The 24,472-nt window shown below is 40.3% G+C and overlaps 1 protein-coding gene across 1 annotated transcript in view; it reads right to left on the reverse strand.

Annotated features, from left to right (window-relative positions):
• Positions 1 to 387: 387 nt before the first annotated feature.
• The window catches only part of VAPA (VAMP associated protein A), a 37,565-nt gene continuing 13,480 nt past the window's right edge, over positions 388 to 24,472 (reverse strand). Inside the window, exons 2-6 of the mRNA XM_082667400.1 lie at positions 19,759 to 19,911; positions 16,839 to 16,942; positions 16,231 to 16,311; positions 4,205 to 4,378; positions 388 to 1,149 (exon numbers count right to left, since the gene is read on the reverse strand). Coding sequence (XP_082523526.1) covers positions 991 to 1,149; positions 4,205 to 4,378; positions 16,231 to 16,311; positions 16,839 to 16,942; positions 19,759 to 19,911 — 671 coding nt within the window. The 3' untranslated portion in view covers positions 388 to 990. The remainder of the gene's footprint in view (positions 1,150 to 4,204; positions 4,379 to 16,230; positions 16,312 to 16,838; positions 16,943 to 19,758; positions 19,912 to 24,472) is intronic.

Here is a 24,472-nt window from a genome sequence, read left to right on the forward strand (position 1 = left end):
TTAGGCTGGTCAAAAAGCAGTGACTAGAATCAAGGAGAATCAGTCTTTCTTGAGAAGACACTAAAAGAACCTATTAAGAATAGGATAAATTAAACACAATAGAGCCACAGGGCAGACATGTAAACTGACTGAAATTACAGCACTTTTATACTCATGGTATTTTGCTTGTTTTATATTATCTTGAGGACAAATGGATTATGATCTTCCAAAACTCCAAAAATGGCCTGAAATTTTATCAATTCCTTTCCTTAAAAGAATGAGGACTTTGAACCACAAATACTCTAATATCCGCAAGGGTTTCCATGAGATAAATTACGCATTTTATAACCCAGATCACCACACAGCACACTCCCTGGCATCCCATCTAATGACACGACAAACACAAGCTATCGAGCAAGAATCTGTTAACAGTTTTATTATTTTTGTGTTAAATACCATGGGACAGGGTTGGAAGGATGAAAAACTCAGTCAACAACTGCCTCACAAGGGATAAGAAAAATTCTGCCATGATATTAGCAAAGGTAAAGGAGAAAATTTACACTGTAAGAGGCACCATTTCCCCACAGAATACCTCTTGGCATTTCCTGAATGAGTGGGATTAGCAATCTAAATAAATCATATTTCAAGAGGTAACAGCAACAGATAAAATTTAAAGGGATTATTAAAATAACATTTACAAGACTCTGAACAATTCTTGAACTCTTATTAAAACCACAAAGAAAGAACAATTCTTTATTTATGAATTTCATAAAGGACTGAATGTGCAATGACACCTGCTAGGGATGGTCTGGTGACGTTCACGCTGTCCGGGAGCCCAACACTCTGCTCTTACTGTGTTTCTAACCGTGAGACTGTTACAGGCGAGGCCTATATGACGCTGTACACACAAAGAATGGTCACTGTGGGCCACACTACCAGTGAGATGGTAGGTAAACAAATCTTTTTCTGGTCAAGAGAAAAAAAAAGAAATAGCACTCTGCATGCTTCACTCTACAAGATGAATTTCCCTAGAAAGAATCCAATGAAAATGGCTGCAATTACAACAAGAAGTGAAGGAAGAGGACTGGTGACATTATCTCTGAACGATGCAGCTGAGGTGGATCCAGGTTTATCCGAATGTGCTACCTTTCTGAGCCTTAAGCCTTCATCCTAGAAAAAATATATGCACAAAAAGAGGTTTTAAAAACAAATATTCATACAACTAGTGAGCTACAAATATACAGACAAAAGGCAGGTCAGTATGCATGCGACTGGGGGCAAGAGCAGGGACGAGCTGCTACCCAGCCTAAGGAAACTTTCTAGGGTGATACAAACAGTCTAAAACCTGATTCCAGTGATGGCTGCACATTCCATAAATTTACTAAAAAAAAAAATCACTGAACTGTACACTCGCAACGGGTGTCTTCATGGAATGTAAATTATACCTCAATAATGCTGATTTTAAAAACTAGAGCCAAGAAATATACTCCTAAAAAACTGAAAAATCAGCTACAGTTCTATTTACACAGAAGGAAAAATCCCACTAAAATTAACACAATTAAAGAAGAATTCTACGCGCGCACTTTCCCCAAGGTGGCCGACAGCATCTTCACGCTGGACTCCATCAGCCAAAGACCACCAGAAACAAAGTTAGGTCATTAGTCTGACCTGCCACAAGCAGGGCCCCACACAGCAGAGCGCAGGGAAGAGACAGGACTCTACAGGACTGGGGAGGGGGAGTGCAGGATGGAATTTAAACGCAGCGTTTCAATGTGCTCAAAGCAAAGCAGGAGGTCTTTGTGTAAAGGGGTCAGCACCAGAGTCTGGACTGTAGAGGAGAGACAGAATCGTTTCCTTGGAAACTACAAATACAACAGGGGTGGGATGCTGTAGGCAGAGCCCCGCACCTGAGGCTCTGCAACTGGACCAGAAAGGGAGGCCGCTTCTCTGCCATCACAGTGACTCCCATCCTCCAGACCAGGTGGCTGCTCCGTGCTGACTGACACAGCCTCACCCAGCGAAGTTTCTGACAGTCAGTCTGTGACTTTAGGGGACCAGGTTTCTCAGTAACAGGACAGCAGTCACTCTAAGCAGGAGGTTGTTATGACACTTTACCAGCTGCAGAATGACCTTGGGGAAAATACTGACACCGGTTTACCTAGGCAGGGCTTTACCTGGTCCATCATCCCAACCAGATGAATACGGGGCAGGCTTTCACCTCCTCAGCACAAGCTCCTGTTTACTTTCTCACACTGATTCGTTCCTCTAGTGTGTGCACTAATAACACCCAGGGGAAGAGTGCACCTGACGTCATGCTGTTTTATTTGCATGACTGGATTTTCTGAGGGTTTGCGGGTTTGGGTCTTGTTCTTATTAGTCCCGTGTGGACAGAACAATGATGCTCAGTCCCGGCAAGAACTTTAAAAGCTACTCCAGGTGATTCTGCCTCCCGGGGTCTCGGGAGGGCCTGAACACGTGTGTTTAAGAGCTCACAGCAGATTCCGATGCACAGGCTGGATGAAGAAGGCCAGGGCTGCGGAACGTAAAGGGCAGTGATGAGACCCCTCAAGGAAGTCAACCTGGCAACCAGCGATGATGAGCCTTAGTGTGAACTGTTAAAGGTCCAGAAGTTGACTCTGTAAACCAGTGGTCTTCAAGGTTCTTTTGTTTTCTCTTTTAAACAGCAGAACGCTTTTTCAAATAACATCTACAGAACGTTAGTCCATAAAGAGTCGGGACCGGGAATCAATCTTATCACCTATCTCCCCAGCCCGGCCCGACCCAGGCACTTCTCCCTCCCAGCCAGGAGACGGGCCGTGGCTCTCAGTACACTGAGGAGCACGTCTTCCATCACATACAGGACTGAGGAAGTCATGGCACATAAAGGAAAAGTAACAAAAAACAGCACCCTTAAAACTCCACAGGGCGTGGGTGTGGGTCTAACATGAGACCACCTCTCCACTCTCCAGACAGGCGCTGGGGGCAGGGGCCTCTGCGGCGGGGCTGTGGAATAGGAAGAAACAGCCTGAAAAGCCGTCTCAGCACATCAAGCCAAGACATAGTGCCTTTGATTCAGAGTGTAGTTTCCACAGGCTATGAGATAATCAGATGTAGATGACATCCCACAATTTAGCTTATTTACTTTAAGTACATTTTAGTATCAATACTATCTACTTTGACATGAAAAGCTTCAAACAAAGCCTCAAAAAGCAACTTAAAGGTCTTCAGGTCTTGAAATATTAGTAAATTCCACACTATCCCACAGCCCATTGCTCACTCACTCAAATGTGAATGAACGCTGTGCACATGTGCCGTGAACGCAGAGGCGGTGAACACAGCCCCTGCCTCCGAGACACCCCAGCCCGCCGGAGGGAGACGGACAAATGGGAGCCAGAAGAGGTAAGCGGTAGCCTGGAAACAGAGGAGGCAGCATTCCAAGACTGCTTCTCTTTTCTTTTCAGGGGAAGAGAGTCCCAGAAAAGGTCATACTGACAAGGTGATGAGAACCGAGCACCATGAGACGTGTGTGCGTGTGTGCATGCCACGTGGGCAGGGCAGGGCGCCGGGCCGCCCTCGGAGGGAAGTGCTCCTGCTATAGCAGAGGAGGCTCCTCCAGGACCCCCAGCCCAGTGCTGACTGACACGACCTGGAGAGGCACTTCCAATGGGTGCCCTACATGGAGTTTTAAATCTTCTAACAGCACATTTAAAAAGGTACAAAAAATTGGCAAAATTTTAATGATATACTTTATTCAATCCAATATAACCAAAATATTATTTCAACATGTAACAATACGAAAAAAAGAGGTTTTTTTGGTTATTTTTGGCACTATGTCACTCACAGCACATCTTAATTCCAACTAAGCACATTTCAAGCACCCTGGACAACGGGGTGCCCGTCTGGGGACAGCACTGCTGCAGCAGGTGACAGGACCAGGGCCCAGAATGCGAAGACTGCACAAGCGAGAGAGGGAGCCAGCAAGGCCACGGCCAGACCCCAACACCCAGGCCAGCTGCTGGGAAGGGAGCACGGGACAGAAGAAGCCACCGCCCAAGTGTAAGAAGAGGCTGGCGGGGAGCCAAGGCCAGGACAGAAGCAAATTGGGGAAAAGGAGAAAACTGAAAAAGGGTAAATGTAAAAGCTGACAGACAAAATGGCCCAACAACGTTCACCTCCCCGCTGCCTTCACTGCAATCAAGTTCCTTTCCCAGGAGCGAGCACTTACTCTCAGGTGTCGGTTTTCTTCCGATAGCTTCATCATCTCTCCCTGGAGCCTCTTGCACTCTTCCATGAGCTTCCTCGTCTCAGTATCATTGAGGGAAACACTGTGTGGCTTTGGCACGGGCCCGTCCTGCTTCGCAGCGTTCAGGGGAACGGCTTTGCTGGGTTCAATGTCGTTCTGCAGCACAAAGACAACGGGCGGGGCGTTTTTCAACTGACTAACTCTCCTTACAAGTTTTTAAACAACTTAAACTCCAAACATCCATCTCCAAGAAATTATTTACATGCAAAGTTTTGACAGTTTTCAATTTCATTATTAAAAAGTTTTTTAAATACCCAATGCCCGGTCACCTGTGAACAACTGCACAGGACGACAGCAGTAAACACCAGCAGTCAGCGAGGTCAAAGCACGTGAACCACCCCTCCTCTGCGCCCGCCACCCTGTGCACTTACCTCCACCAGAGCACTGAGCACACAGCACAACACTGTACTTTTGGTGTTCTTTCCTACAATGCTTCAAAGCCTGGGTAAAGCAAGAGCCATTCCTCTTTGCATTTACCCCTAAACCCAGCACTGTGGCCAACAGTAGTTACTCAATAAGTATGCTGAGTGATGCCAACCAAAATCCAAACATGAAGTTCATTTTCAGTGCTCTGACTCTGCAATTCAAATGGGGTTCTGGAGGGAAGGGGGGGTGTTATTGCAAACACACAATGAAAGCAGGAGACTACCTAAGAAAAACACTTGAAAGAAAACCTAACTTCTATTCATGGGGAAAAATAACTGAAGGATATGAGCACCGAAGGGGAGATGACGAACACAAACATGTATCATGGGGAAAAAAAGAGGGGAGGGAGTCCACTTCACGACTTTAAACTCAAATATAAACGATCCCTTCAAATCATTAGTAACACTACCTGCTTTAACTCATGAAACTCAATGTGGAACCACAGTGGTACTCAGGCACCTTTAAAATTATGAGCCCCCAAATCTTAACTCCTGCCAGCACTCACCCATTGGAACTAGTGGCAAAGGCATGGAGAGAAAGGCACAGGGCAGGGCCTAAGCATCCCTGAGCCTCAACTCAACACCCATCCACCAGAATCTCATCTCTGCCTTCACCAGCTCCCTAACAGGACTAGCACTATTCTTGTCTTTAATTAAAATTTTACTTGCTAAAAATTTAATTTTTCAAAAAGAAAGGTATAAACCGCTTTCATCATTCAGATTTTCCCACTTCTCTTCAGAAGCGTCCCCACTGTGACGGGTTTTAGGAAGCCTGCTTCACCATCCGGCACTGTGCTTCCTGTGCGAGCCTCTTGTTCTCCACTCTGTCCTCCCCGTCCCAACCAATCTCATCGTACTCTTACAAATCCTGTTTCAGATGTTTCTGCTCTCCACCAATTTCTTTTCCTATCCTCTTCCTTAACAGTAATTAGAATTCATTTCAAAATGACTTCTCAAGTGTGCACTTTCCAACCTAGAACTAGTCCAGCTTCTGGGAACCAGAATGGCACATGGCCTTCCTCTGTGAAGACGAACAGTCAACAACATGGCAACTCAGCAATCTTTAGGTTTGGGGGAAAATATCACACTCATACCAGAAAGGTGACTAAGGAATTACGAGGAGATACAAAAGGCCAAAAAGTGAAGACAAAAAAAATTAGAATGAGGAATCATCAAACTCTTCACAATTGGCTTTTTATTTTTAAACAAATTCTTGAAATTCCAGAAAATTGAGAATTACGAGAGGGAGAAAGGGAATTACCTCCCATTCTCTCATCAACCTAAAATAACTATTATTTATATATTATCTTCTAATATTCTCTTTCCTATGCATATTTTATAAAATCAGCATACATGTAACTTTTTAATCTTTATTCATTTATATGTACATCTTCTAATTATCATTTTAAATGACACGATGTCATTAAATATTCTATTCTGTGCCTTACCAAAATTACTTCAACATTTCACTCTTGTTAGACATTTGATGGGTAGCTTCCCACTCTGGGATTTTAATTAACATGTCAATCAATATCTTCTCATGGTGGCAGAATTAGATTTCTCTTTTTATTGAAAATTTTCCTTAATGTAGATATATTGCTTTTACAAGAAAAAGGAGAAGAAATGTCATAACCAATCTGTGGAGCATAAATGTTAAGACGAGAGTGCAAATGAGAACAGTGAAGCCTAAACGCTTGTCCAAAGTAAGCCAAGCAAGTCACACAACAGTCACGCTGAGTAAACCCACTTACCCCACGTGCTCACGACCATTTAGGCCCCTACAAACCAGGCAACATACAGAGCAGAGGCAAAAAAATCTAATTTATTGATTGATTAATTAATTTAAGTAGAACCATGTATAAGCTACCTGGGCGGTGGTTAAAGGGGGTGGGGTGGGGGGAGAGTCACAGGTGCGGAGACAAGCTGGGGAGCCTGGTGGGAACACTAAGGCTGCTGAGACAGCTACAGGCTTCCCTTCAGGAGCGCCACGGTGAGGTTTGGCTCCAGAAAAACAGCGTGTTCCTTGAGAGCTGCTTCAGACTGGTCCCGAAAGAGGAGACTGGCTGTTCTGAGAACCATGGAACAAGCAAACTGGAGGGACTTGACACGCTCTGATTCTGAGGCAGCTGAGGAGTGACACTGCACGCACATTATATCTAACACTGCAACTCAGAACAGACTCGACGGTCAGCCCATGGTATCGAGATAAGAGAAAACACGGTATCTCGTACATTTTCCACTCTTTTATATTATTTAGCCTACCTGCAGTAATCTCCTATCTATAAGTTGAATTTACTTCTGCACTTTTTTTTAAACAACCTTTAGAATTTCAGTTCCAATATTCTAAATTATTCCTTTTGGGGGTAATTAGAAAAAGCGAGGACTTTGGGACTGTTCAGAAAAGGAAATATATTTACAAGGCAAATTCGGTTTTTGCATTGAAGCCTTGGGATGGACAAAGGAGCCAAAGAATGTAAACACAAGGCTACATTCTCGTAACTCCTGTTAAGAGTAAGGGATCAAGTGTATTACAGGGAGGTAAAAGGCAAGGCCAAGAGCCACAGCAGGAAACTGTCAGAAGGCCTGAGTAAGGCCTTAACTGGGAAGAGGTAGTATTTGAATAATAAAGTTACCGAAGATATATTTTCACTCTGAACAACCCACTTACTCTTTTTCTCTAGGATCATGATTCCCAGAAGTAAATAACTAAAATCACAAAATTGTAAAAGTATCAGACATTTAGATAGAGGATCAGGTTTTGTTTAAGCCTTAGTATACACATTCCCTGCAAAGCCAAATCAAAGTATCAGCAGCCTGTTCAAACTGTGGGGTTCCCGGAGCTCCCAAGAAGCAGGAAATGAGAAAGGGAATCATATAGCACCCAGGACACCACCAGGAGGTCACTGTCATCTACTGATGCGCTGGCATTGCACTTGAGTGAATGTTAAGTGTACATACACATACACACACACACACACACACACACACACACACACGGAGACATGAATAAATTCAAATATGACCTAAGATCTTTAGGGCTTCTGCCACAAATTCTCCTACCCTGGGGCACTGTAAATAACTAACAATGACAGTTAAAGAAGGGTTAGTATTATTTGTACTGGATAAGAAAACATAAAGCAGTAATCTCATTTATCTTTTTTTTAAATATATAAACACAAATACTTGCCTGGAGAGTGATATTCACCAGCTCCCACCTTTACTGCTACACCTGCTGGTCTGTTCACATTTTTTTTAGAGGATGCTCCCCAAATCTCAGTGACAGGGAAAATTACACCAATTTCATAATAATGTTCCCACTTACATTTGTCCTGCTCACTACTGAGATTTTATTAAGTGTGGTATTTGTTGTTTTAGAACAGAATAGTTTGTATGCCTGGTTTTTAACTGACTGTGGTTCTACTGTAATTTTAAACATATCTGACATTTTCAACTCTAATTCCTTCACAACACACAATAAACACCTCGTACGTGCTGGGTGACCACATCACCATAACCAGTGACACTGGCAGACTTGTCTATCTGTTAGCTCCCTGAAACAAACCTTCTGTTTCTCCTGTTTGAACACACTGAGTGCCCTGGGCTCATTCTTCGCGCTATAACTGGCAGGTGCTGCAACTGTGCTGTTGATGCTGCTCGGCGGAGCGACAGCCAGGGCCGGCCCCGGCGGAGCAATACCCTGAGGTGCAGGGGAAACACATTCTCAGATTCACACCAAGCTCTGACTTCTCCTGCGTGGGACTGGGAATGACTAACACAGAAATCATTAGGTTCTAAAACAATCACCTTATTCTATAAAGATGTGTTACGCATAAGAAATAATAATAATAAATAATAGCTATGTTAAAGCAAAAAATACAACACATTTCTCAACTTTTTCTATTAATTAGCTATAATCAACTTGCATTATGTTCACTAACTAAATGTAGAAACCTTATTAAACTTAAGCCAGCCTCACGTTCTCCTAGAATGAGTACCCTCTGTGTGGCTCTTAATTTTTGTTACTACTCAATACTTGTCAGTACCTGAAGAACAAGCACTTCATATTTTCTTACCTTTGCTAACACTCTAACTGAACAATGTTAAAATGAATTTTTTCAAGGGTTCGAAAATTGCAATGATTTATAAACCTCTCCTGTATTCAACGACACCCCTCCCCAAACACATACACACACACACCCACTTACCCCCCAGGATCAAGAAACAAAGACACACAGAACATTCTAGTATTCCATTAGTATCTCCACAGTTCTCTTCCTATCTTCTCTAATTCCTTTAATACACATAAAAATAATACTATACAAAAAGGTTGGAGCAGACTCTGAAATAATACTTACTGAGGGCTTCCCTGGTGACACAGTGGTTAAGAATCCGCCTGCCAATGCAGGGGCACGGGTGCGATCCCTGGCCCGGGAAGATCCCACATGCCACAGAGCAACTAAGCCCATGCGCCACAACTACTGAGCCTGCACTCTAGAGCCCACAAGCCACAACTACTGAGCCCGCATGCCACAACTACTGAAGCCCACACGCCTAGAGCCTGTGCTCTGCAACAAGAGAAGTCACGACAATGAGAAGCCCGTGCACCACAACGAAGAGTAACCTCCACTCACCGCAACTAGAGAAAGCCCACGCACATCAACAAAGACCCAATACAACCAAAAATAAAAACAAACAAATAAAATACTTACTGATATCCAGGTCATTGTACATAACTAAGACAACTCCATCTTACTTAATAATGCATTGTCCCCAATCTGTTCTTTGTCTCAACAGAAAATAATGTATATTTCATTACAAAAAGTCTTTATACATAGGGCCCCTGAAATTCCCTATTCTTAACAGTCCTTCAGGCTTCATTATGACAAGTATTTTTCCCTAGAAAATATGTCATTAACAGATAGATGTTAAATGGAGGGCATAAATGAAATGTAATAATTTTTCTAAATTTGGAAAATGTCAAGTAGAGTTGGTGGCCTAAAATAAACCAAAAAAAATTTTTATTTCAACATAAAGAACTGAAGAGGTTGTAAAACATCATAACAAGTTAATTAAAACCACACTCAATCCTAAAAAAAAACACAACCACTAACTGGACATTAGATTTCATAATATAGAGTTGATAATAACTAAAAAGAGCTAATAATTCACAGAACTCCAGTTTGTAAAATACAAAGTAGTCAACACTCCAGCTCATCTGCGTCCAGCTGTCAACAACCCAGGGAATGTGCTGCGCGGTTCTCAGTAGTAGCCCTGAACATAACTCATTAGAAGACTGTGGGCCATTACCTTATTGAAATGCACCCAGTCAAAGTCCTGCTGTCCCCGAGGACTAGAGGGACCACACACCTTAGTGCCTAAGGGCAGTATTAGTTAATGCCTGTTGTCCAGGAATAACTATTAATAGTACCTCTTTTTATTCTAAAATAAAAGGGTTCTTGGACTCCTAGGTCATTCTATGTATGATCCAAATCAGAGAGCTATTTTCCAAAAAGAAGCCCGTATTCTAATGATGGTTCCAAATAAATTAGGACTGTTTTATCACAAAAATGATCTCTTTAAACCATAAAAATAAAAACATGGACTCAATCACCATACTTCTAAAGCTGGCACCTTTCTTATCCTACAAGATGACTAAAAACTTCAATCATTTTCTGAGTTATATATTCAGTATCAAGGTCCTAAAAAACCTAAAGAAATCAACAAAATAATAACACAGCCGTTTCCAACTGTCTTTAGAAACAGTAGATGCCCAAGAACTAACAGCATACCTAAAAAGATCCAGATCCTCAAACAGGGAAAGGTGTACTTACATAATGTACTTGACTGCCTGTCTACTCCTTTTGAGGGCTCGGGGAGGTGGGTGAGGAGCTGCGGGCAGGGGTGAGAGTGGGATGGGGTACCTAACATAAGAAACACTGAATCAACAGCACGTTTTGCTACCTGCTACCTACACCAACTCTGAGAAGAAAGTATCAATAACCATGATAGCTATTGTGCTATCTAACTGCTTTGGATGCGAACCAAATTTTTCTAAGTTGATTACTAAAGATCATAAATTCTGATGAGCAACTCTTTGGAGTAAATGTGTAACTGAACATGGGCTACTTCTCCACTGCTCTGAACACTAAGGCTGAACACAAAGTACATGTGCCATCTGGAGAGAGCTGTGTATTAAAGTTGTCACCACCAAAAAAAAAAAAAGTTGTCACCAGCAACTTAGTTAAAAACTAAACTGGGGGATTCCCTGGTGGCGCAGTGGTTGAGAGTCTGCCTGTCGATGCAGGGGACACGGGTTCGTGCCCCGGTCCAGGAAGATCCCACATGCCATGGAGCGGCTGGGCCCATGACCGTGGCTGCTGAGCCTGCGTGTCCGGAGCCTGTGCTCCGCAACAGGAGGGGCCACAACAGTGAGAGGCCCGCATACCGCAAAAAAAAAAAAAAAAAACTAAACTGAAGTTTGCTTAAATTAACAAACTTTTTAAAACATATTGACAAACAAACTAAAATAAATAAGGGGTCAAACCATGTCACTATAGGAATTTACTAACAGCAATCGTGACTATATAAACTAAAAAATATATTTTGTACTCTACTTCTAAAAATACAGGCTGCCAACAGTTCTCATATTTCTGTGAATCTTGCACATTTAGAAATGTGTTTTCCTTGAATAAGGGCGTTTCATCTTTAATCAATTTGTGTAGTCAGGATTCAGCTTCATATGGCATCTTACCAATTTGTCTGTAGTAAACTGACAAACTTTATCTAGGTAAAACACTACTCAATGATGCCCTAATTTCCTAACAGACAAAGTTCATACTAAACTGAAGACAGACATACAGAAAAAGGATATTAAGTAATTTCGTAACTGTATCTATGGATACTAGAAAGAAACCAGTATGTTAGAGATACTATGGTCTTTAAGCAGTTTCATCAACTTCATCTGTAGACAATACTAAACCAGAAATGGCAAGATACCATTAGGGTCTTACCAACAGGGTTTTATTACCACACGAATAAAGTATTAGAAAAGAGGTGTTGTGTGTGTGTGTGTGTAAAAGGTTTCATCTTTTTTTTTTTTGCAGTATGCGGGCCTCGCAACCGTCGTGGCCTCTCCCGTTGCGGAGCTCAGGCTCCGGACGCGCAGGCCCAGCGGCCATGGCCCACGGGCCCAGCCGCTCCGCGGCACGCGGGATCCTCCCGGACCGGGGCACGAACCCGCGTCCCCTGCATCGGCAGGCGGACTCCCAACCACTGCGCCACCAGGGAAGCCCAAAGGTTTCATCTTTAATCATTATAACAAATACACAAAAACTTTATATATTTTATACTATTATAAACACTCCAGATTTGGTTACTCTGAGGTTTCACATTTTCTGTAAAGGATGCGATGCAACAGTAAGCTTATGACTTGACAGGAAGTCACTAATCAACAATTCGGACAGCACCAGGTCTGTACCAGGCTGCGCCCACTTCAGTGATCCCTCAGTAATGGGGATTTCTCGTAGAACCTGCAGGTTAGCAGCTCCACAAGAATGAGCTTACACAGGAACGGCATTTCCAAAAGTGTATTTTACAGAACATCTGGCATTCCATGGGAAGTTAATTGCATTATATGAAACAAAAAAGAAATACTAGGTTAATCAGATTTTCTTTATTCAGAGCCTTTAATGTGCAAATATGCAGTGTGCTTATTTATAGCGTTTTTCCAAACTCATCTGACCACAGAGCCCTTCCAAACCAACACATTCTGGCAAACACCGCCTCATAAAAACACAGCTGTATTTCAGCCCTTCTTTTTAACACGCACATTAATCAATTAAGGCCACCTCTAGTATAGATACAAATATTTTTGCACATTTGAATTATATAAATCTGATATACTGAAATATTAAAAGTCTCATTTTATGTGCCAAACTTGAAATGTGAATTCCAAACACTTAAAAATGTCCATCAAGAAGCATAACAGCAAAGCTAAGAAGCCATATGAGTTGCTATATTCCAACAGCACTGCAGCTGGTGCACAAGAGGACCTGCCCATTCTTCTCAGTTAGTGTTGGATTTTACACAATCTGAATTATCCAGGAGCTTCAAGAACATAACCCAACCATTAAACACAATCACAACACCTCAAAAAACAAAAGGATGAGCATCATCTTATGTGATTTATGTGATACTGACTAATTTCACCATTAAAATTTTACCATTAAAAGTGCCTTCAACTGACAATCAGGCCTCCACTAGAATCTTGGCCAAAAGAATGGTTTGATAGGAATTCTCACAAAACTAAAAATCACTGTCTTACTCCCAGTGCCCAGCTTGTGGTCTCGAAATACCATCTCCCACTGAAAGGACCCAGGGCTTGAAGAAATGTCTAATCCCAGGTCTGAGCCTGGAAGTATCTTGCCATATTAGACATGACGGAAATTACCAAAGACTACTAAGGTGAAAGGACTCAGGAGCCGGCTACTAGCCAATCTGATCACCAATACGATAACTGCAAGGGGCTGAAACAGTAGGAAGTTTAAGTCCATGAGTCCATAACAACACGGCAAAGAGGAAAGGGAAGGAAAGGAAGGAGGACGGAAAGCTGACTGTACATCATCAGAGGGACACTGTAACCAACTCATTTTTTGAAAGCCTATAACTTAAGAGAAAGCTTTAGAACTCCACCATTGAATGAATCAGCGGGTATCAGATGAGCTCCAGTTACTCTCTAACTAATACTATGAAGCAGTAATGACAAAGTCACCATTACACAACCTTGAATGAATCAATGGACTTAAACTGTATTTACTCACTTCCAACTGCACTGACATTTGGGGCTGGAGAATCTTTGTTGTGGGGACAGTCCTGTGCATTGTAGGAAGCTGAGCAGCATCCCTGGCCTCTACCCACTAGACGTCTGTAGACCCCTCCACGTTAGCTGTGACAACCAAACATGTCTCCAGACACTGACAACTGTCCCGTTGGGGGGCAAACCACCCCTGGCTGGGACCACTCATCTACACACTGCATACCAACGGCTGCTAACTTCAAAACAAACAAAATCAGACATTAGGTACCTCCCTGAGAGAACAGATAACCACCTACAAAGTAGTCTTGCCTCTCCCTCACCGCAAAAATAAGCCTCAATTTAATCAAGTCTCTAGATCCAATGACAGGAAATACCAAAGACAGCAGAGAAGTTAAAAGATACCTGAAGGATGCAATCAGCAAAATCTAGTCCGTGGGAAAGTCTACAGGACAAACTCGGTTTCTTTAATAAATAATTTACAAGAGAAAAACAGAGGGAATCTATAGATTAAGAGACTTAAGAAACATACCATCCAATAGCAGTATGTGGACTTTATTTTGATTTCAAATCAAACAAACTGCAAAAAAACAAATGTTTAGGGCTTCCCTGGTGGCGCACTGGTTGAGAGTCTGCCTGCCGATGCAGGGGACACGGGTTCGTGCCCCGGTCCGGGAAGATCCCACATGCCGCGAAGTGGCTAGGCCCGTGAGCCATGGCCGCTGAGCCTGCGTGTCTGGAGCCTGTGCTCCGCAACGGGAGAGGCCACAACAGTGAGAGGCCCGCGTACCGCAAAAAAAAAAAAAAGAGATGAATGGATAAAGAAGTTGTGGTATATATATACAGACTGGAATATACAGATACAATGGAATATTATTTCAGCCATTAAAAAAAGGAAATCCTGCCATTTGTGACAACATGGACGAAATTCTAAGGGCATTATGCTAAGTGAAATAAGTCAAAGAAAGACAAATACTGTATGAGCTCACTTATGCATGGAATCTTAAAACAAAACAACAAAGCCCCAAACTTGTAGAAAGAGATCAGGTTTGTGGTTACCAGAAGCGGGGAACGGGGAGGAAGGACTGGATGAAGGGTGCCAGAAGGTACAAAATTGAAGATAAACAAGAACTGGGGATGTAATGTACCACATGCTGACTCTAGCTAACACCACTGTTTGGTATATTGACAGCTGTTAAGTGAGCAGACCCTAAGAGTTCCCATCAGAGGGGGAAAAACTTTTTTTTTGGGTAGCTATATGAGATGGTGGATGTTAACTAAACTTACTGTAGTAATCATTCCACAATATATGTAACACTAGTGTTTATGCTGACACCTTAAACTTATACAGTGCTGTATGTCAACTATAGCTCAATAAAACTAGAAATAAAATAAGTCAACCGAGATGAATGTGCTCTTTTCTTGGTTCCAATAATAGGAGTTATGCAAGCTATTAGCGTCCTGGCAGCCTAGCAAAAGAGAAAGTAAACTCCAAATGGGAAGCATCAACATACCATCAAAAGCTCACTTTCCAGTAACAACATATGTATTCACATTTTTTTGTTTTCGGCAAATATTTCAAAATCCCTTTAATAAGGCATTAAAAACACAATAAATGATTTGGTCAACACCTAATTACCATTCAGGCACTTCTTCATTTCAGCTTATCCTAAGAGTAACACAACAATTGACCCCACGTATTTAATCTGCAAGTTTACTTTTCAATAGGGCAAATGGCCTCCAGAGCAAAGAAAAAAGTCATGTAAAATTATAATCTGATTGTGCCAAACAATTCTATTTATCCATATTATTTTATGTTAAATCACACACACAAAAACCTACTTACCCTTCAAGCCCCTCCTACAAACCACAGAAAAAAATTCAAATTTGCGTTTCAGAAAAGGAATAAAGTGACCACAACCCATTCTCTAAGACTACCTTTTAGGGCTTCCCTGGTGGCGCAGCGGTTGAGAGCCTGCCTGCTGATGCAGAGGACACGGGTTCATGCCCCGGTCTGGGAAGATCCCACATGCCGCGGAGCAGCTGGGCCCGTGAGCCATGGCCACTGAGCCTGCGCGTCCGGAGCCTGTGCTCCGCAACAGGAGAGGCCACAACAGTGAGAGGCCCGCGTACCACCAAAAAAAAAAAAAAAAAAAGACTACTTTTTAAACTCCATGCACATACACTTCAGTCCCTCAAATTGTATTTGCCTCACACTAATCAAAAAGCAACATAAAAATTATTTACTAAGGAATAAAATCAGATTATTTTGATCAATAGTGAACAAAATATCTGGAAATAGCCAAATTTGGAATAAACTGTTTGTCCATGTAAATTAAATCTTATCCCCAGACTGCAGGTATATAGTTGCCAAAAAGTGGTTTATGTCTGTAATTTAATTATATTTATGTATACACATGTCTCATTCTAACAAAGAACTTGAAGTGGTTTAAGTAGCAAAATTTTGGTAGAATTAGGCGGTTCTTCTCCATCATCCAGCTTGTATCTAAAAGTATTTTTCTTCTTGAACAAAATGTTATGAAATGAAAAGAGCATATACACATTAAGTTTTTAAAAACCGTAAACACTGAGTCTGATAAAGTGGAACAGCCATATCACACAATCACAAAGGCCAAAACCAGAAGCAGAATTCAATCTCAAAGTAACTGAGAGCTTAATAGCTTCCAATTTTCTTATATTTTCCTACTTACCAATTTATCATTTTCATTGGGCATTTCAAATACACATCTCAATTTAGAATCCATCAATTCATCGGGTTTTGCCTCTTTCCACTGAAAGCAAACAAAACCAAACAATGAGACAGAGGAGATACAATGGGGACAAATAGGTTTCGCCTCAAGGGACAACTGAAGGGTTAGCGTAGCTGCCGTGCGTGTCTGTGTGTGTGTGTGTGTGTGTGTGTGCGTGTGTGCGTGCGCGTGCGCAGGGGGTTCCCCAGGTCAGCCAGGACTACAGCTGCCTGTACACACTGCGTTATTCTCACCCACCACAGGTACCGGCAATGCCACAGAACTTCCTATAGAACCCTACGAAGAGCTACTATCACAATCCATTAAAATCACACTAACAGCCCTAGAGATTACAGGACTTCACTCTTAATAGCAGCACTTCAAAACTGTCTCTAAGGCGTACTATTTCAAAATTCCTTCGTTCTTGAAATGAGTCAGGGTTATCTGTAGTGAACAGATTTACAGATTTTGTTAATTTTAAAAACCAGGTTTCCCAATGGAGAACTAAACAAAACCCACAGTTTAAACAACATTTCCCCAGACAACTTCTGTTCAACTTCTCTACTCACCACGGCTTCCATATCTGAAATGTTTGGTGGAGCAAAGATGGTCTGTACCATAAACTTGTGTTTACTCTTCTCATTGGGGTCATAGTCAAAAGGCTGCAGCATTACTAAAGAAGAAGAAAGGACACATGACAGTGACTTCTGCATTTGTTTGCTTCTTTGCATTCCTAGTACTCACTCACTAATTTGCAAATTTAAAGAAAACCAGGAAAGGTGCACACACTGGATTATTTACAGTAAGGATCCAGAAACAACTTTATGGTTTCCAATTATTTTTAAACTGTCTACCTTTCTGATTTGCTAAGTCTTTAACAACCCATAAAATAAACAAATGTCTACTAAAAATAAATAAATATCCATATATGATTGCCCTCTCTAAACTTAAGTTTGGAAATTTTTCAAAACTTTGCCAACATTAACTATTAAAATGCCTATAAACTCAAAATCTAGTAAATTGCCTATTAAAACCACTTATAATATAAACTTAGGTTTCACATTAGTATTTAGTGATAACAGCTCTTAAAATTAGACAACTGAAGTATTTATAGAAGAAATTCTAAGTAACATAAAAACTCACTACCATATATTAGTGTTCTGATATAACTAATTTTTCTAAAATAGATTTTAAATACACACCTATTCAAGAAGAGTTTATTAATTTGTTTAAATGAGTCTAGGACAACAAAGTGTACAAGGAAACCATACAGCCTCATGATTTCTAAACTTTTTCCAGCTTCCTAATAATTATATTCAAATTTTTTTCTGAAGTATTTATGATTTTCAGTGGCCTACAAGAGGGTTTTTAGACGTTCCATGTGGTTTAAAATTATGTAATATAAATCTAATAAGAGAATATAAAGAATGAATCAGCAATTGTACACAATATGTATACAATATTGTGGAGATTACTTCCCTGCTAATATTTAGATTATTTCTAAGATAGACAGATGTCAACATTTTCAAGAAGACAGATGAAATGAAGCAAATGTAAGAAATATCAATTATATAAGAACATCTTCTTTATAAGGTATGTCTGAGAAGTCCATTAACTCCCATCATGGTTAAAAAAAAATTTTTAAGGGCCAAATATACAGCTGTAGAAAATGCACAGGATAAATGCCCATAACCCAGATAAAGCACAGTGTATCTCCAGGAACACCCTTCACTGAACAACCACCCTACGCTATTCACTAGAAACTGGATAAAAAGAAAACTTCAAACATGGTTGTGACTTTATGTCAGTCATACTTCTAAGGCTACAGACCATGTAACAAGAGGAAGACAATCTTAGCACAGATTAAAGGAGTAAATCCATAAAGGTGCATGCTAAAGGGAGAGAGAGGGAGAAAAGGAGAGTATGCAGACAGAGTCAATCAGGGAAGGCTGCTGGAGGAAGCGTGGCTGGAGTGCCTGCTCACCCGGAAAGGCACTGCACTGAACACTGGAGTGCCAGTTCTCAGTGGAGGAGAGGGATCAAGGGTGTGCATGGAAACAGTAACTGGTGTGTAAGGAGTTTTTAGTAAGTCAGGTGCTCAATACAAGGGGCTTATGTGAGAGAAAGGGCTTTGAGAAGTATACAGGTTCTTAAGAAACATTAATACAGTAAAACTTCAGAAAGCTAGAATCCTAAAGAAAAAGTCCTTCTGAATAGTTCCATGGATTCCTAGGGATATAGCTGTTTGCACCAAAATCTATTTTTAACCATGTGGATAGAAATAATTTTATCTTCTTCCAATTGAGCTAAAAAGGCTTGTGGGCTTAGAGAGCAACTTCCAGAACACTCGTTGCCAACTCTTCTTATTGCCCACCCATCTTCCCCATGAACTGACAGTTCGGCCAGACAAACATGAAAGCAGGCCTGCCAGGCCACCACACAAGACTCACTAAAAGCATCTTCTCTAGGCCCTCCTAGCTCTGAGTTTGGGAATACAGTTACTGAGGGAGGATTAAGTGCCCCCAAGAACTCTGACGTCTGTCCTTGACTGCCTCTGCAGTCAGGTTCCACTGATGAACATCTCAGTGAGCCTGCCCCGGGCGCTCACTCTTTGTATAATTTTCTGTTTTTAATCCACTGTGGGCTTGAAAACTAGAAAACTGATACAGAATTATTTTAATATTTTAGGAATACCTATCAGGATTACGCAGGCATGTTTTGTTTTGTTTAACATACACATGTCTAGGTTGTGTCCCCAGAGATTCTAATCTGGAAAGGTCTGCGTGTGTTCCTGCTCTCTGTGCAATTACAGCAGAGCTTCACAGAGGTGAGAACTACTGCTAGAAAATACGAGGAAATGGTCTCTGTGTGAGGCCTGAGAAGTTCTCCCATAAGTAAACTACATCCTCCTACTTGCTTCCTATCACTCTGCTATGTTAGATGGTATCATGAAAGGATATCGTCAGGGAAGTCTGAGGGCATTAACTCTGGCACCAGCACAGACTCCACGGCAGGAGTAAGCAATCCACACATGGAAGGAACCAAGCACACTCCCTGGACTACAAGTAAACACAAAAGGGGGTGACAAAACTAAAGTTTTCAAGTGCGGAACACTGTTGGCATTAACAATAAAAGGCAGAAAGACGCATCTAAGTTTACAACTATTGGCAAAAAAGAGGCACTGTACATTTTTAAGCAAAAGATTTAGGATAACACCTCCACAGCTGCATGCAATACGTAACAACAGCTAGAGATCTGAATGAATGAGGATGAGCAATCACAAAAATGATACAACATTTCAAAGACAAAATAATAAGGGCAGAGAATGTGGTAGTAAGCTGTAGAAATAAAGAACAGATATAACATTTTTTGAACGACAGTAACTGCTTACAAACTGACCACATACACCCTCACCCCAAGATAAGACATTTCCTGCAGCAGTTTGCATATAGTAAAAGAACAGCATAAATTCAGGACATGGTTTGCTACCTGAAACAGTCACAGTCAACCCTGGGTCAATAATTCCACTGTTGGGCCTCACACAGTATCGACGAGGTGCTGTAGTCTTCACTTTGAAACACACCTTTCTATCAGATGGATTTCGCAACTTAAGATTTGTAGTGACTACATCTGTGAAGGGGCCTGTAAGGTTTAAAAACCAAAAACAGGGAAAAAAAAATTTTAATTGGATTCACACACAGACACACACAAGCAGAATTCAAAACTGGATGCACATAACCTCAATTTTATATAGAGTATGTACTGAAAGTCTGTGTACCCAAATACACCTCCAGGTATACACACACAAAGGAGTTTTCTTCTTCATTCCTTACCAGACTTTATAAAATCACTACATGAACATGTATTGTTTCTATCAAATAAAATATATTTTTAAAGTTTCAATTTATGAAATAAGCCCAAAATTGTATTCCTAGAGTATGCTCTTACCACATGACTGAAAAGATCGGGATTTCCAGTGGTCTGCAAACCAATGCCAATCTTCAGATTCACCTGACAGAGCCGACCACAAAACCTCTCCATCAGAAGCCGACGAACCCAATGACAGGGTGCTCTTGCTTCACCTCAACTAAGTTTGATCCCTTCACTCGTTCATTCTTTCACTCACATATTTGTCAAGTGTTTATTAAGAGCACTGTGTCAAATGCTCTACATACAAAGTTTTTTTTAAGCTTTGATTCTACACCCAAACATAAAACTGCAAAACAAAGAACCCAAAAGGTGATGCAGTCCTGCCTGAATTAAATAAGTCCTAAACCATTTTTTGTTTAAAAAAGGGGGGAGTGAGGTGTGGAGAAACAGTACCGCCACTTCTGTTCTTGGCGGAAGAAAAGCCTAAAGATATTTTATACAGGTTTAGACAGTAAACTGAATACCTGTTAATTTGGAGACTGAAGATAAATATGTCTCAATGGAAGCAACAACCACACACTTCTAACTAACCCAAAAGCAATTTTCAGTGGTTTCTAAAACAATTAATTTTAAGTTATACTTTAAAAAAAAAAAAAAGCTAGAAGGCTGAAATCAAAGACAACTATTATAAAGGCTATCTTTCCTTTATTAAATAAACCAGAAAAAGTATGTCTTTTAAAACTTTAAAATATTTCTAGTTTAGAGTCCAGACTGAGAAGATTCCCCAACTCTGCCAGATAAAGTTTCCCATTTTGCTGAATACTGGAAAATTATCTTAGACAAAGGCTTGAAGGGGAACAACAGACAGACAATGCAGAGGCACTAGGAAGAGAGCAGGGGCTGAAAGTAGACCTGCCTGATGCAAGGAGAGGAAAAGAAGAGACTTGAAATGAAAGGCACTTATTTCAGGTCCTAGGAAATGAATTAATTTTATCCTATGCTTAAAGTTTGTGAGTTGTAAGATATTTTCTAAAAAAATAAAGATTTGGAACTGGGATAAAAGGGAAGAGACAGAAATAAGAGAACATTAGAAGAAAGCATATAAAGGCAGAGAACCAGTTATGGAAAAAATTCTAATGTGGAATAGGCATTTAAATCAACAAGTACACATTTAAAAAATATATATATACAATATATATAAGAACTACAATCTTTTGGATAGCTTGCTTGAATTATATGGTCAAGTTAATCACTGCATTTATATATTATTTTACATCCTTTGCTGCTTCTTCAATCCCAACTGCTTGCATTTTTTGGCTAGCAGCTAACTACCCCACCATACACTGGCCCGGGGGAGTGAAGGGGAAAGCTCCAATCTGTCCATTTTGCTGCGTGAATCCACAAAATCACTGGCTAAAGACACATTTTAAACTATTAAAACTATGAGTTTTAAAGACATAGATTCCATTTCTTAACATTCTGAAAATCCATAAATTACTACAGATAACTGAGAATGTGTACATGTTTATGTGACTATTTCGACTAGGATTTTAACATTAGCATTAAGTATAAATTTATTTTTTAAAGCTTCTTAGTAAAATAACAAAGGAAACATTTTACAAAATTTTAATTTTGAAAAATCCTGTATTTTTATAACAATTACGTAAGTTTCAATTCGTAATTTTAAATTCAATTTTTTTAATTTCCCCAATTTTAGAGGAAAGTACCAACTATCCAAAACAAGGTAAAATAACTGATTTTTTAAACTGACTTAGAAAATGACGATGTGTCAATTTTCATCAACATATGAATTCTGAAACAGTACTTACATTTTATGTTGCCCAAAAGGGATTATAAATCTTAAATAATAGATTGTGGTCTTTCTAGACATAAAAATGAAGATAATATGTCAAAAGAAAAAAATTCCACCAATTCAAAAGCCAAATTCTTTACTGAATATGTTAACCTTATCAGTAAAATGTAAAATTACCTACAATAAAGCCACCTAACAAATGAATTTGAAATTTTCTACTCCACTGTGTCCCTCTAACCAAGCCTCTCACAGTAAGGGTTGCTCCCAGCAGCCAGTTCAGAGTCTGAGCCCATTTTCCTGGTTAAGATGCAAAATCAGCAAGTACTAATGACCACTAGCATAATAACCAGATTTAATTGCTTGAAGAGGTCTTAGGCAGAAACATCTGTTCCACCTTTGTGGGTCACAGAAACTCTTTAAGAATCTCATGAAAACTATATACTAACCCAGAAAAACATACACAGGCAAATATTCACAACAATTTTACCTTGGGTTTTTCTGGAGGGTGAGGGTGAGATGGGGCGATCTGGGGTGGGGGTGTATCGTGGATTCCTGGAGCCTGCAGGTTAAACAGACCCGATAGAATCTACCCTTACAGGCCCTCAAAAATAGAGGAAAAGTTATGTAATATATCTGCTACAACACAAGCCTAAATCCAGGGTAATACTGCCACTGTCAGGTACTTCTGTCTGACATTAGGACTGGGTGGTGCTACTGTTGTGGGGTGGGGGGTAGAGAGGAACAGGATGTTAGACATTTCACAACACCCGGGTAGATCCACGCAATCAAGTACAGTATTAGGCCCCCATCCCACCAGATCTTCACATACCCCTCCACAAATCCACACTGGTTAAAAAAAAAAAAAAAAAAACCTCTTTCCCAGAAATACATCTATTGTATAAAACAAGAAACCTTTTTCTCTTTCCCTAAAATTCTGAAAGGTGAGTTCACCATTACAGAAAATTATTCTACCAACAGCAATGTCACTCAGGACACTTAAATTCCTACAAACATCTGGTCCAGTCAGCACACATGTATGGGTGACACATTCACATGATTCTACCCACATGCATAAATACTCTCTTGCCCTTATTTCAAAATGTTAGAGAAAACCCTCTGTCAGATAACTCCTCCCTTAACCTCCCTTAAATCCAAACTCATTTATTTAAGTAGGTTACAGGGATCTGGCTAATTCATTAGTCTTCTACTATAGTCATGCCCAAACATTTACACACTGAAATGCATATTTCATCACAAATTCACTTTCTTCTCCTTTATGTTACAGTTAGGGCATTATATTAAAAAATTTTAACTGTGTATGTTGGTATGTAATTTTATATACGAATTTCACTTCAGGATGGAAAAATGGGCATTACAAAATATAAAATATCAAAATGGGATATCGTGTCAAATAAGGTTAAAAACCACTGCATTATATCAATAATCTCCTGCTTTACTAACATCCCCTGCAATGCTTAGGTGCTTAAACCATTAAGAAAAACAAGTAAATGGTTACCATAAAAATCAGGAGTTAACTTTGCAGGGAGAAAGTACTAGGAGAGCTTTGCAACACACAAGTTCTATTTCTGAACCTGAGCAGTGACTGCAGAGCTACTAACTTCTTGATAATTCTTTAAACTGTACATATTTTTCTTTTATGAAAAACAGTAAAGATTTTTGTTTTTGTTTTTAAGAAAAGCTGACCCTTGGTGTAAGCTTAAAAAAAAAACTGAAAGAAAAGTGAAAAGCAGTGTTTTGATGAAAAAGTGAAACATTCGAAGCAACTTATATAGGAAATAAATACTCACGTTTTGAGGATTTCTAAAACTTAATCCCTGTAATTGAAGAAAATCCTGCCATTTGTCCAATATAAATGCTTAGTTTATCATTTAGAAACAATCACTACAACAGTCCATTTTATGATTACTTGATTGTAAACTACTCACCAACCACAGGTACCACCTGATACTTCCTACTTCACAGATGAAATTTCACTGTTTATATGTAAAAATATACCATATAAAACAGAATTCCACACAATACAGATAACATTTACTTGAACTCTTTTACTGAAAAAACAAAATTAAATTTTAAAACTCCACCTTTTAATTACACAGGCTGCCCTCCTTCAATCTCCCACGCCACTTCCTGTCACTAAGTATTCTATCCTCGCTCTACTACATTATCATTCCCAGTAAGCCAAAGTCCTATTCTCAGTCCCAAATTCTAACAGATGGAAATGTAACATACATAAATACGGTCCCTGTATTAAAAAGTTTGGAAAAAACTTGGAACTTCAAAAATGTAGGAAAAGTTTAGGGCAGCTCACCCAGAAGTATGTCCTAAGTGAGACTAGCCTGACTCCTTTACCTAAATATATATTTCCGGCATGAAACGCTGTATACCTAAAATTTAGAGCAGGACTTCCCTGGTGGCGAAGTGGTTAAGAATCCACCTGCCAATGCAGGGGACACAGGTTCGAGCCCTGGTCCAAGAAGATCCCACATGCCGCAGGGCAAC

Source organism: Grampus griseus (assembly GCF_964374135.1).
Source record: "Grampus griseus genome assembly, chromosome: 12".
Taxonomy (NCBI): Eukaryota; Metazoa; Chordata; class Mammalia; order Artiodactyla; family Delphinidae; genus Grampus; species Grampus griseus.